Consider the following 14,381-nt stretch of genomic DNA (forward strand, 5'->3'; position numbering starts at 1 on the left):
GTCCAGCCCCATAAAAATAAAAATAGCTACTTAAAGAAATAAAGAAAAACAGCGAGCTTGGTTATGATGCAGACTGTCTAATATGCACAGCTCACTGGGTTCAATCCCTAGCACAACAACAGTAGCAGCAGCAGCAGTAACAACAAAAAAGTTAGTAATAATGCAAACCACTCTTTTTTTGCCCTCCTGTCAGAAATCCAAGTTTGTGTTATCTTGGTGTACTTTCATGCTACAGGTTTTTTTTTAAAAAAAAAAAAAAAGAATATATAATGTATAATAAAAAGTATGAGATGGTTGGGTGCCAGTGACTTACACCTATAATCCTAGCAACTCAGGAAGCTGAGATTCAGAAGATCCAACTTCAAATCCAGTCCACCTGGAAAAGTCTGTGAGATTCCATTCCTCCCACCCCCCCCCCCTTTGTTTTGTCAGGCTTGAACTCAGGGCCTGGGCACTGTCCCTGAGCTTTTTTGTTTAAGGCTAGTGCTCTACCACTTTGAGCCACAGCTCCACTTGCAGTTTTTGGGTGGTTAATTGAAGATGAGTCTCACAGGCGAAAGCCTGAGCTGGCTTCAAACCATGATCCTCCTCTCAGCCTCCTAAGTAGCTAGGACTACAGGTGTGAGCCACCAGTGCCTGGGTTGTAAGACTCCATTTCTAAAACCAGCCAAAAAAAGTAGGCCAGAGGTGTGGCTCAAGTAGTTAGTTTAGTGCCAGTGAGAAAGCAAGCTGAACAAGTGCAGAAAGCCCTGAATTCAAACCCCTATATGAGAACAACAAAAAAACAACAAAAGAAAAATGTGAGCTATATAGCTTACTCATATGTTACAGTTATTGTCTATCTTTCCAACAAGGTAAGTTCTACAAGGTATTGAAGGGATCTTTGTTTTCCTCAATGGTACTTCTCAAGTACACAGAACATAACTCCTAATAGGTTTATAAGCATTTGTTGCAGTTACATGCATGGTAATTTGCTTCCTATAACTGATTCCCGCTGTTTGCTTCAGTCATCTTCCTTACTACTTGGCAGCTGTTACAAACAATAGCATAATACATGCTATCATTTGGATGTTGAATGTTCCCCCAAAGGTGTTAGAGGCTTAATCATCAGCTTGGTGTTATGGTGGAACTTTTAAGAAATAGGTCCTAGTTTGAAAGGCAAAAAGCATCTGAGCACTGGTGGTTTACCCCTAGCTACTCAGCAGGCTAATAACAAGATTATGGTTCAAAGGCAGTTTGGGGGGCTGGGGATATGGCCTAGTGGCAAGAGTGCTTGCCTCATATACATGAGGCCCTGGGTTCGATTCCCCAGCACTACATATACAGAAAATGGCCAGAAATGGCGCTGTGGCTCAAGTGGCAGAGTGCTAGCCTTGAGCAAGAAGAAGCCAGGGACAGTGCTCAGGCCCTGAGTCCAAAGCCCCAGGACTGGCCAAAAAAAAAAGGCAGTTTGAGCACAAAGTCCAAGAGACTCCCATCTCCGAGTAACCAGAAAAATGCCAAACTAGAGGACTAGCTTCAGTGGTAGAGTATCACCTCCTGGCATAAAACAAAACAAAAAAAACAAAAACACCTACATTCCAATTTTCAAGGATCTTATTAATTAAATTTAATCTAAAGTTAAACTTACCTTTCTACAATCCATTCTGGTCGAATTACTTTCTCCCCCTTTAATTCTTTAATTTTGGCATTAGGAAGATTTGTGGCAATAATGTGTGTTGTTTTGGATCTGGAATAATACACATGATACTGGCCACCATGCAACATCATTAACTTTCTCAATTCCTCAGCAGAAGGATCTGTAAAATCAACATTAAAGAAGACTTTTATATACAAGGAAGCAGATTATTAAAATGGTTAATCCCTTAAGGCCAATTTAACAACCACCACTGGTTCACTTTCTCCTAGGCTACACTGCCATAAATAACAAAGCTCGAAGGCAAATCAAGTGTTGAAGCAATGTGTTCTTTTTCCCTGACTGCCAGAGACATCAAAACAACATAAAAAATCTACTAAGAGCTGCCTAGCAGAGGAAACAAGGACTTCAAAATAATCAGCTGGTGTCTGGGAGTTCATGCGTATAATTCAAGTACTTAATTCAAGGCCGAGATCTGAGGATAGAGGTTCAAAGACAGGGCAGACAAATCCTCTCCTCAAGACTTATCTCCAATTAACAAACAAAAAAGGATGGAACTGGAATTATTGGTGCAAGTGGTAATGTGCCAGCTCTGGGTAAAAAGGCTAGTAGGAACCAGAATGCCTGAATTTAAGACCCTGGCACAAAATATAAGATAAATAAATAAATGAATCAGCTAGACACTGGTGATTGATGCCTGTAATCCTAACTACTCAGGAGGCTGAGATCTGAGGATCCAGGTTGAAGAGTTAGAACTGTGGCTCAAGGGGTAGAATGCAAACGCTGAGCACAAGAACTGAAGGACAACCCAGCACCCAGGCCCAGAGCTGAAGCCTCAGGGCTGGCAAAAAAAGAGAGAGAGGGGAGAGAGAGAGAGAGAGAATCAAACATTTTAATAACCAATTATTTTAAAACATCTTACTACATATAGCATATGTCCTCAGTAGCCTGTGTTTAAAAAATTAACAATAAAGTATGTATGGATGAATTTCCAAACATTTCAATCCATTAACTCCTTCAAAATAAAGCAAGGTAGCTCCTAGCTATAATCCTAGTTACTCAGGAGGCTAAGATCTAATGCTCGCTGTTCAAAGCCAGCCTGGACAGGAAAGTCTGTGAGATTCTCAACTCCAATTTAGCCACCAAAAAAGCAGGAAGTGGAACTGTGGCTCAAGCAGTAGAGCAGAGCGCTAGCCTTGAGCACAAAATCTCACAGATAGCCCTCAAACCCTAAGTTCAAGTTCCAGGCCTGGTATCAATTGAAAAAAAAAAAAGTAGAAAGAAAGAAAAAGAATAAAAACAAGAAAATTAGAACTAGATTACTCAAAGTTATAAGCAAACTTATTCAGTTATTAATAACTAAACTTATTTTAATTTTTATTTAAGAAAATATTTAGAAAGTTAATCAGATGTTTTATAAGGATCACAAATCTTATCCAGTTCCCCAATATAAAATTACATCAAGGGCAAAAAAGAAAGTTCACCAGTACAAAATAAACTAGACCAGAACACTTTTTTTTTTCTGTTTTGAAAACAGAAACAATGTTAAACATGTGAAAGCTTTAAATATCATTTAAAAAATCAACATGCTTTCTACTTTCTCATAAACAAAACGTGATCCACTGAAGTGACGTTATGACCTTCATTTCCAGGATCACATTAAACTAATTATCTTCACTTTCATGCTTTTTTCACCTTTCATCCTAATGAGTGCTTTAAATCACACCTATTCAGCAACAATTGTACTCAGGAGAGAAAGCACCCACAGGAGCCTTATTTGTACCTTATTATTCAACAATGGATTTTCTTCAAGCCCAAGCAATATAGGTCCAAGGATTTAAAAAAATACTTTTATTACGACTACTAATCAGGTAAGTTTTACTCTTTAGTAGAAACCCCTTGTGCTACATATGTTAGTTTAATTCCTGGTCTTTTTTTTTTTGCTTGCACTCAGGGCCTGGGCACTGTCCCTGAACTTCTTTTGCTCAAAGCTAGCACTCTACCACTTGAGCCACAGCACCACTTTGGGCTTTTTCTGTTTAACAAACCCAGGGCTTAGTGCATGCTTGGCAAGCACTATACACCACTAAGCCACAATCCCAGCCCTTGGTAAATTCTTATAGCATAGAATTCATTTAACACTATTGATTACAAAAGCCAGAATTATGCAAAAGAAGTATGTTCATCACAACACAAGCCACATATGAAAGTTAACATTTTCTGGTAGCCTCATTAAAAACACTGGAAAGGTAAAATTAATTTTGTAAAATTTTATTCAACTCAATTTGAAATGGAACTGACATAAAAATATACTCAGATTCACTGAATTTTGTACTTACAACACAAAATTGACACTATCCACATTCTCAATGCTTTAAACATTGAGTTCAGATTGAGTCACCAATAATCACTAAATTGGAAACTGAAACAAAATAAATTGAAAATATAACATAGTTTTTAATAAAATAAACTCAAAGCTCATAATGAAAGGATTTTGTATTAAGGATCACAAAAACTAAACTACAGCATCACAAGGATTTAATGTAAAACAGTGGAAACTATAAATAGCTAAACAAGAATTCTAGGTTTTCCTTTCAATTAAAGAACATGGTTGAACTTAGAAAATATGATGTAGGTCCATTGCTTTGTTAATATCACTTATAATAACAATACTAAGTGGGGTTAGTTCATGCACATTCCACAATGAAACAATCCACAATATTCTAAAATTCAGGAGTCCAAAGAAGAGCAAGTTCCACTCCAGTGCAAAATCCCTACAGGAATAAAAAGCGGAGTGCTTCCTTCCAGGTTGGCTTGTTGAATCAGGTTTCAAAAACTGGTTATATGCTTCAGAGATTGAGGAAAAAATGGAATTGTTCTCCCAATTATGTTTTTCTTAAATCTCTTAAGTCTACCTCAGGCACTGTTATGATTAGTCTATTGATGCTGGAAAAAACAGGACTTTCACCTTTTAAAATAACTTAAATGTAAAATTCAATTGATAACCAGCAATCTGACGTCATGTGGTATACAGTTTGGATGTTGCATGAACTACTAAGGAATTAACTAGTTGTAGTCCCAAAGATCATTGGTTGCTCATTTTGTTCTGTATAGTTTATGTAAAACTTTCATGGGAGACAAGCTCTGTGCCTCGGGTCTGGTCTCTGGGAAGATTTTGTTAGTTTCCAAATGTTCTGTCAGTTTCAAATACAGTTTAGAAGATTAAAAAAAAAAACAAAAAAAAAAAAACACAGGGCTGGGAATATGGCCTAGTGGCAAGAGTGCTTGCCTCCTACACATGAAGCTCTCGGTTCGATTCCCCAGCACCACATATATGGAAAACGGCCAGAAGGGGCGCTGTGGCTCAAGTGGCAGAGTGCTAGCCTTGAGCGGGAAGAGGCCAGGGACAGTGCTCAGGCCCTGAGTCCAAGGCCCAGGACTGGCCAAAAAACAAAAAACAAACAAAAAAAAAAACCACACAAAATATGAGCCGGGCATGGTAGCATATACCTATAATTCCAGCAGTAGGACGACAATGGAAGGCCAGTGTGAGCTACATATTAAGATCCTGTCTCAAAAACAAAAATCAATAAATAAAACAATAAAAAATACTGAAGACTAGACACATGAACAGAAACAAAAAATCCAATAAAGCACAAAAAAAATCTAAAAAGCTACTTTTATAAGTCAATCTACAAATTTCCTGAACTGATTCTATAAATGACAAGTGAACAAAAATGAATGTCCTCTAATTATTAAAATGTGTCAGGAATACATTAATTTTACATTTATTCATGAAGTACTCCTCCATCACCGGCTACTCTTAGTAATCTAAGTCTTGAGTCCAACCTAGAAACTTGGAACTGGAAAAGCTAGGAATCTAGTTCATTTTCCTTTCACTAGATTAAGTTATTAACAGGACTCATTCAAGTTTGAATGTTCTTACAAATTCTTCAGCATGAAGTTGACCAAGAAAACCAATTTAGTCAAAGATCACATAAACTATTATATTAGACTGGCCTAGGTTTAATCTTGGCTTTACCACCCGTAAGTTGTCTCAATAGGGTCAAGTTACTTAACTCATTTAGGCTTTCACCTCTTTCTTCATTAATAAACAAAGCTGTAGTGATGAAATAAGCTTGGCACACAGGAAGCAGTTGATATGAAAACTGCTATTACTACAAATTAGAATAATATTAGCACTCCTTTCAAATAATGTGTATGACTTGATGTTTATGCTCTGCACTATAAAAAAAACAACAACAAAGAAACATAGACTGTTACATGGTAGCCCTGACTTTCAAATAAAAACAGAGCTGTCAATAGTATGCTGTGGACAATAGCCAGTAACCACTCTATCAACCAAATGCCTGGTATGTACAGTAGTTATCAACTACCTTTATTTTGACTTTTAAGACATTTTCAAAGTAGTATACTTCTCTCTGGTCAGTTTCTTTAGTAATAGAGCATATATGAATTTTTTTTTATGTTAGCTGCATTTTTTTTGTGCCAGTCCTGAGGCTTGAACTCAGGGGCTGGGCACTGTCCCTGAGCTTCTTTTGCTTAAGGCTAGCACTCTACCATTTGAGCCACAGTGCCACTTCAGCTTTGTCTGTGTATGTGGTACTGAGGAATTGAACCCAGGGCCTCATGCATGCTAGGCAAGCACTCTACCACTAAGCCACGTTCCCAGCCCAGCCCAGCTGAATACTTTAAGTTCAAAAGAATATAAATAACTGCAAGTTTGCATAATAAATGCTTTTTTACATGCAATACCTCCAAAAAATGTCTGGAAGACATTCTAAAACCATGTAATAGTAAGCATTATAAGACGCATCGCCCTGTCATAGGACCCAATCCTACAATCTACTACACATTACTTTTCTTCACAGTATTAAAAATCTGAAGTAACTTTTTCTGCTTGTTTATTGTCAAATTCCCCTGAACATATGTTCCTTGAGGGAGCATATGCTTACCTTACATGTTCCTTATACAAAGCAGAACCTTGGTAAATATTTATTGAATTCATTAATATCTTCAACCTATCAAAGGCTCCCACCTGAAGTTTACCCATCTAAAAAAAGTACAAGTAGTAACAATATTTTAATTCTCAAAAGAAAGGCTTGTTCATTTTTTTTTTTTTGTACTGGGGCTTGAACTCGGTGCCTGGACCCTCCTAGACAAACTCTACGCCAAATAACTGTAGTCTCAAATTCAGACCAGGCCAGCTTAGACAAGCCTATTTATGCTTCCCACGTAACTGGGATAACAACAGGCACATGTCACTGCACTCATTTTTTGTTGTTGAGATGGGGTCTCATTAACTTTTTGCCTCAAATCCTCCCAATTTGAGCTTGCTGAGTTAGGTAGAATTATGGGGATGTGGCAAGCACCTGGCTCCGTTCTGGTTACTTTTTGAGAGAGGGTCTCATTTTTTGCCAGGACCAGGATCCTCTTAGTTTACACTTCCCAGTGCAGCTGGGATGACGGGACCGTGCTGCATCATATCCAGCTTTCTTCTGTTCCGATGACATCCAGTTGACTCTTCTGCCCAGACTGACCTGGGACTTTGATTCTTCTAACCTCACCCTCCCAAGTAGCTGAGATGACAGGTATGCTCTACCAGGCGTACCCACTGGCTGACGTGAGGTCTGCTTAACTTTAACTCAGGTTGACCTGGAACTGTGATGCCCCTGACCTCCACCTCCTCAGTGCCTAGGATGATAGCTCAAAGTCACTAAAACCCAGTTGCATATAACTATATGGTGCTCTACCACTTCAGACATACTTCCGTTGTGCTTTTTGCTCATAGCTGGAGTTAGGAGTTTCCTGGATTTATCTGCCTGGGCTGGCTTCCAACCTAAACCCTCAGAGCTCAGCCCCCTGAGTAGCTAGGATTACAGGCATGAGCCACCTGCACCAGGCTCATTTTATTTTTTTAAACAACATGCTTTGATAAAAATTAAAGGGCTGGGAATGCCTAGCATTCATGAAGCCCTGGGTTCAATTCCTCAGTACCACATAAACTGAAAGCTAGCCTTGAGCAAAAGAAGCTCAGGAACAGTGCCCAGGCCCTGAGTTCAAGCCCCAGGACTGGCAAAAAATAAAGTAGAATAAAAGTAAAAAATTAAAGGTAGGGCAGATAGAAAAAAAGAATGGCAGAGTATCTAAGCAAGGCTTTAACAGTACCATTTTAAAGTCATTCTAATATACAATGTAAATAAAGGAAGAAGTCCTAAAAACATATGCCAAATTGGGATACCTAATGAGTAAAAAGTACTCAACCTGTATATCCATTAACATAAATGGCAACTCCACTAAAAATCTCAGATGAAGTCCCATCCTTCTGCTTAGCAGCATCTGATCGAAACTGTTCATCCAATTTCTGGACCTTGGCAGCCATATACCCACCCTAGGATGGGAAGGGGTGGGGAGAAAAAGGAAAACAAGTCACAAAAACAGCCCTTTTCATTCCATCCATTAAAGAAACTTGTATTTCAAAACTACACAAGCAAAACAACCTTATTCTGTGATAGTAGCTAGGATGAAATGATCACCTCCTAAACATGAACTGTAAGGCAAGACAATAAGATAAGTACACTAAGACTTTTTTCCATCAATTCAATTTTTTTAACAATTTATTACAACCTGAGGATGGTTCTTTTAAAAAGTTAAAAGATAAGTCAATACTAAATATCACAAAATGTCACTCCTAAATACAAAGTAAGCAAATGACATCAAAGTTAATTAAATTAATCAAATACTTGGCAAGTGGCTTAAAAGTTTTAGATTATCTTCTACTCTCCCCTATATAGGAAGCTTACAACAGAGCAGCTGACTAGCAGTGTCTATAAATGGGAATAAAAATACTTTATGGCCAAATTCTGGAGCTACTCAATCTAATAGCAGTTTAATTTTCATTAGGTAACTTTAATCTCAGAAAAAAATATATAAAGTTATCACCTAACTACTTTGACAGTCTTATGAATTCAATTCCAATTTACTTGAACCATGGATAATTAAGTTTGTTTTGAATTGTCAGTGCCAAGAAAAGATACATACTTATTTCCAACACAGAAATCACTAGTTTTAAAGTATGATGTGTTCATTATAAAAAAAAAAATTTCAGAAAATGCAGAATGTAAAAAGACATAATCCATTAACAAGTATTTTTAGGATGTTATGTTCAAAGCCTACTTCTATATCTCAGAATACAGAAAGTTTATTGTATATGTAAAATTCTTGTGTAATTCACTGTCCTAGTTAAGGCTAGTTCAAGAAACATACAGCTAAGCAGTAACTTTTACTCAGTGTTCTATCATATACAGAAAATTCACCTGACCCATTTTCTCATACTAGATATTCATGTGTCCTCCTGTTTCTCAGTTTTATTATCAATGTCAGAAAAAGTATATAATCATACGCTCAATTTTTTTAAGTTCAGGCAAACTGACTTCCTCAGAATAAAATTCCTCACAGTAAAGCTTAAGGGTTAAGAACTTAACACTGTTAAGTTCAATGTACTGGGAAAAACACAGAGTTGTTATGTAAGTGGTTTACAATGTATGCTTAAGTTATAATATAATATAAACTAAAAAAAAAAAGGGATGGAAATACCTAGTTCAATATAATGATTTTTATTCTTTAAAACATACCCAGTTTTCCCAGCCATCATTTTCAGCTCGCTTCCTCCATCCACCTCGTCTCATGGTGGAGCTTCTGTTTGGGGAAAAAAAATAACAGCAATTTTGTAACATAATATACTCCAAACTGTTATTTTATTTTATTCCAGTATCAAAAAAAGATAAATTCAAGTTTAATTAATGAAAGACAGACACCGTTTCAAATTCACTTTTCCAAAATGTATCATTGTTAGACTGCTTTACAAGTTAATTTTGTTTCTAAAATGTCTTCCTTATCGTCTCATAACAAATAACACCTAAATTTCAACAGGAAAAATTTTTATACATCCCTGACCATCCTAACATCTATTTACATAATATGACATAAATCCAGTATGGCTACACTTACATGATACCATTAATTACTGAAACAAGCTAATAAAACATATCCCTTAATTGTCCTGTAATGAGTCTTACCCACCGTTACTACATACTCGATACTCAAGAATGAACACAATGCAATTCATCTATTCCGCAAAATGCCCTAAAAGAAGTCAGTTAAGACAAACTAGCAAGTATCTAACATTCTTCTTAAGGCAATACTTAACAAACAATAGTATAAAACCACCAAGATGATATCAATGACTCATCTCCAGTGACAGTGGGCATAGTGTTTGCAAGACATAACTCATAATTCAAAATGGGCACTAAATGAATCACCTTGTAAAGTCAAATTATTCTAAACAAAATAGACACACATTTGAACACGACTGCTTTACCCTTCACAAAATTAATTTAACATTTATTTGGATATTTTTCTTTTGGTAATTGTATAGGTCTATACCAAATGGTTACTATTACATATATATTATTATAGTCAAATTAGCTTTGATATGATTTATGGGAACTTTTATCAACATGATACTTTATCCATGCCATATATGTTAGCAGATATTTTCTTTCAAATACTTTTGGCCTTAATTTATTGTAGGATTTGGTTCTTTTTGCTGACTTTCACTTTTAAATGAATTTGTACTGGACAAACCTAAATGATGCCCAAGAGATTTGCAGAAATAATTCTTAAAGGGAAGACTGGGTAGAGAGACTAGATAATCTAAATGCTTTAGAGGTGCAAAGTGCTCTGAGAACAAGAAGTAAACTATGGGTGCAGGTTGATATAAACAGGAGCATGGATGTCAAATATCACTTGATAATGTTCTCAAGTGTCAGTTCAAAACCCTTGAATGTGAAAATATTTTTCTTAATTTTTTTCCAAGTGGCTCCATTTTCTAGCCCCTGAAGATTTCACCTCTTTACTCTTAAACAAGACTTAAAAAATGTGTTAACACATGCGTTCTGACTTCAAATAACTCTGATTCCATACGCTTGTTCTTATAAGACCTCATAGGTACCTACTGCAAAAAGCCAGTAATAAAGTCTTTACTGATGATGGAATGATGATAGATAAGAAAAAAAAAAGTTGAATGATGGACAATACCTTGTGTTTCTAAAACTGCCCCAAGTCACAGAAGGCCTAATGGAACAGTGGATATTACTGGCCAAGAATAGGAAGACAATCAATCATCTTTACAGAAGGTAAGATATGCCACCTCACTTTTTTTCCAAAAATAGAACTGCTTTTCACATTGACAGCACTTTTCACATCAATGCTGAATAAGCAATGTTTTAGATAAACAGTACTAGGAAAATGGTAACAGGAGTTCTGGAGTCTTCAAAGGATACAGATCTCTATACTTGGCTTAGGAATCTAGGAATAAGAACAAACTGCAAGTAAAACAGACCAAACGGCCAAAACTGAATCCTGTCATACATTATTTCAATTACTGGAAGTAAACAAAAGGGATCCTGCTACAGCCCCAAGGCACTTGGCAAAAGCAAATGTAAACCCACCATGGATGAAAGTGACACTATCCTAAACTTCACATTTGTATAATCTATTTTGCAAATATTATACCTGATACCAAACATCACATGTAAAAATCAGTACAACAACAAAATTAGAGACCTAGAGAGACCGTAGATAATCAATTTCATAGACTTAAAAATAGCCATGGTTCTCTTGAAGGAAATTAAAACTCAAGATAATTCTAAATGTTTTGTAAAAAAAAGAAGAGAGGGCTGGGAATGTGGCTTAGTGGTAGAGTGCTTGCCTAGCATGCATGAAGCCCTGGGTTTGAGCCCTCAGCACCACATAAATAGAAAAGGACGGAAGTAGCACTCTGGCTCAAGTGGTAGAGTGCTAGCCTTGAACAAAAGAAAGGACAGGGCTCAGGCCCTGAGTTCAAGGACCAGGACTGGGGGTGTGGGGGTGTGGGGAGAGAAACTGGAATGAAGCAAACAATAGCTCTACTCAAGGAAAAGGTTTTAATGGAAAGGGAGAGGAGGTACCCTAGTGCACTAAGTTACCACCACCATACACAGCTCCACAATTCTGAGAAACATCAACAGACAGGCATACAGTGAAGCCACCTGATAGCCTCATCTGCTAGGCTAAATGGAAGAACCAAAACACATGTACCTATCTCAACACTACTGTTGATATGTACTGTTTATAATTCACTGAGAGTCAGGTACATCTCCTTTTGGACACTCAAAATATTGTAATGAAAATATTTCTAAATATTCCTGTTTATCTTGAACATGATAGTAAGTATATGTAAGATGTAAAACATGGTAACAATAGAAACAAATATGCTTAAAATATATGATGGCTCAACACATCATATCAGAAAAGGTATCCTCAATGTTTAATCTTATCCACCTCTTTAAAAATTATTTAGTAGTTATACAAGAGGTTACAATTCTGAAAGTCAGGTTATGAGTAGAATGCACTTTCATCAACGTTATCCCTTCCATCATTCTCCCCCATCTCTCTCCTATCCCTACCCTCAAGGTATTATTTTTCAATTTAATTATTTTTCAAAAATTCACAAATTCTGTGCTAATGGGTTAAGAATCTTACTACAGGGCTGGGGATATAGCCTAGTGGCAAGAGTGCCTGCCTCAGATACACGAGGCCCTAGGTTCGATTCCCCAGCACCACATATACAGAAAACGGCCAGAAGCGGTGCTGTGGCTCAAGTGGCAGAGTGCTAGCCTTGAGCGGGAAGAAGCCAGGGACAGTGCTCAGGTCCTGAGTCCAAGGCCCACGACTGGCCAAAAAAAAAAAAAAAAGAATCTTACTACAGATACCTCTCCTCCCTCAAAGCAGTTCACAAACAAAATCGCCTAGTGATTCATTTTTGGTATTAGCAAGAATCACACAACAGATGAAAATAACTGCAAGACAAAGGTTGCTATATTATAAAATCAGCAAAGAGAAATGGCTCTGTAATGACAGTTATCCAATTGCAAAGCTAGGCTTGTAAATGAGTGATAACTTATTGTAGACTTCAAGCTAATTCCATAATGTTTGATGACCTTTCGGAAGTGACAAAGAAATTTAAAACTATCTAAAGTAAATCAGCAATGCTCCTTATCCAGTAATATTAATAGATGTCCAATTGTAGGTGTCAAAATAGTGTCTAAATGAATCAAGTGTGAGTTTGTATATGCAAAAGTACCTTTATCCCTAGCATTTAGATCATGACCTCAATAAACACTAGCTATTACAGTAATCTACCCCACCAGTTCACAAGGTAAAAAGTCAAATAAGGCCACCTATGTAGTAACCCTCTCAAAAACTATCCACCATTAGTGGAGCCATGTCCAGCTCCCAGTGTCAATATGCAGTAACAGCTGACCAGGTGAGGTATGATAAAGGCTAAAGGAGTAGCTAGTGAGTCATGCCTTTAAGTCCTAGCTACTTGGAAGGCTGAAGTTGTTTCGAATGAAGTGTAAGGCCAGTCCAGGTAGAGAAAGTTTGTGAGAACACTTGTCAACCAGAAGCTGCATTCAGTGGCACAACCTTTGATCCTATCAGGAAGCATAACATAAGTAATCATGCCCAGACTGGGACCTGGGAAGTGAGAACCAATCCAAAAACAGCAAGCAAAAATCAGTGCTGACAGTGTGGCATAACTGTAAGAGTGTCTATCTGGCAAGCATGAAGACTAGAGTTTAAATTCCAGTACCAAAAACAGCCAGTCAATAAATAAAAACATAATAACATAAGGTCGAGAGATTCTTTCCAGCAACTAAGCTGGTATAGTGTATACACAGAAATTTAAAACTTAAGATTTAGAAACTTAAGTTTTAAAATTTATTCTTTATTTTTATAACACTTGGCAAAAATCATGATGAATTTACTAATAAGCCAAGCTTATACAGAAGATGTAATACATTTTCATCAGTATTAATCAGTTACATATTCATAACTCTTAAAGTTTGTGGACTATTTTAAAAAACGAAACTGAAAACTGAGTGCACATAGCTGCAATCCTAGCACTCAGGGGCTAATGTAGGAAGATCTTGAATTCTAAGCCAGCCTGACCCTATCTCAAATCACCAAATGAACAAACAGTAAGTGAAACTATCACTGAGTAGCTTTTAATCATGCCTCTAATCCTAATTACTCAAGAGATAGGAGATCCGAATGACAGCAATTTGAGGCAAACCAGAAAAGTCCAGTGAAATGTTCATTCTCCAACATAATTAAAAAAAAAAAAAAGAGGGCTAGAGGCATGGCTCCATTGGTGACTGCCAGCCTAGCAAGAGTGAAGTCTTGAATTCAAACTTTAGTACTGACCCCCTCTCCCTCAAGACAAATAACTGTTGGTTCCTCAAGTTGAACTAGCAGGAAGCCCTAACTGGTTGGTATGCCTTTAGATGTGGGGTGTGGTATGGAAATGACACCAACTCTACAAGGCAGTTTAGTTTTGTAAAAGGTATACCATCTGCCAAAATTTGGCAGGCAAGCACACAGAACAGGTGGGCTGCTTCCTTTTTATTCCTAAAGTAGCAGACAGCACCCCTCTGCTCAGATTGGCAGAGCTCAGATTCACGATCATGTGGCTTAAAAAACAGGAACAGGATGTCTTAATTTACAAGGACAGGACATAACTAAATTTCAATGAGCTTCTAACAGGAGTTCTTAAGGAAAGTGTAGAAGAACTACAGGATGGGATCCACAAGGGCCTATCCTTCTGGTCAAAACAGGAACT

At 37.2% G+C, this 14,381-nt stretch overlaps 1 protein-coding gene across 4 annotated transcripts in view; it reads right to left on the bottom strand.

The window, feature by feature from the left end:
* Positions 1-14,381, bottom strand: part of Rev1 (REV1 DNA directed polymerase) — a 72,848-nt gene that overhangs the window by 39,599 nt on the left and 18,868 nt on the right. The window contains exons 1-3 of one of the 4 annotated variants that reach the window (XR_007211814.1): positions 9,292-9,811; positions 7,922-8,048; positions 1,631-1,799 (exon numbers count right to left, since the gene is read on the bottom strand). Coding sequence is in view for 3 of the 4 variants with exons in the window: in XM_048352387.1 (XP_048208344.1) it covers positions 1,631-1,799; positions 7,922-8,048; positions 9,292-9,393 (398 nt within the window). In the remaining variant the exon portion in view is untranslated. Of the gene's footprint in view, positions 1-1,630; positions 1,800-7,921; positions 8,049-9,291; positions 9,812-14,381 lie in introns of those variants that run through there. The other 3 variants (XM_048352389.1, XM_048352387.1, XM_048352388.1) reach the window with 3 other exon arrangements.

The sequence above is a fragment of the Perognathus longimembris genome, chromosome 8 (assembly GCF_023159225.1).
Source record: "Perognathus longimembris pacificus isolate PPM17 chromosome 8, ASM2315922v1, whole genome shotgun sequence".
In the NCBI taxonomy this organism is placed as follows: Eukaryota; Metazoa; Chordata; class Mammalia; order Rodentia; family Heteromyidae; genus Perognathus; species Perognathus longimembris.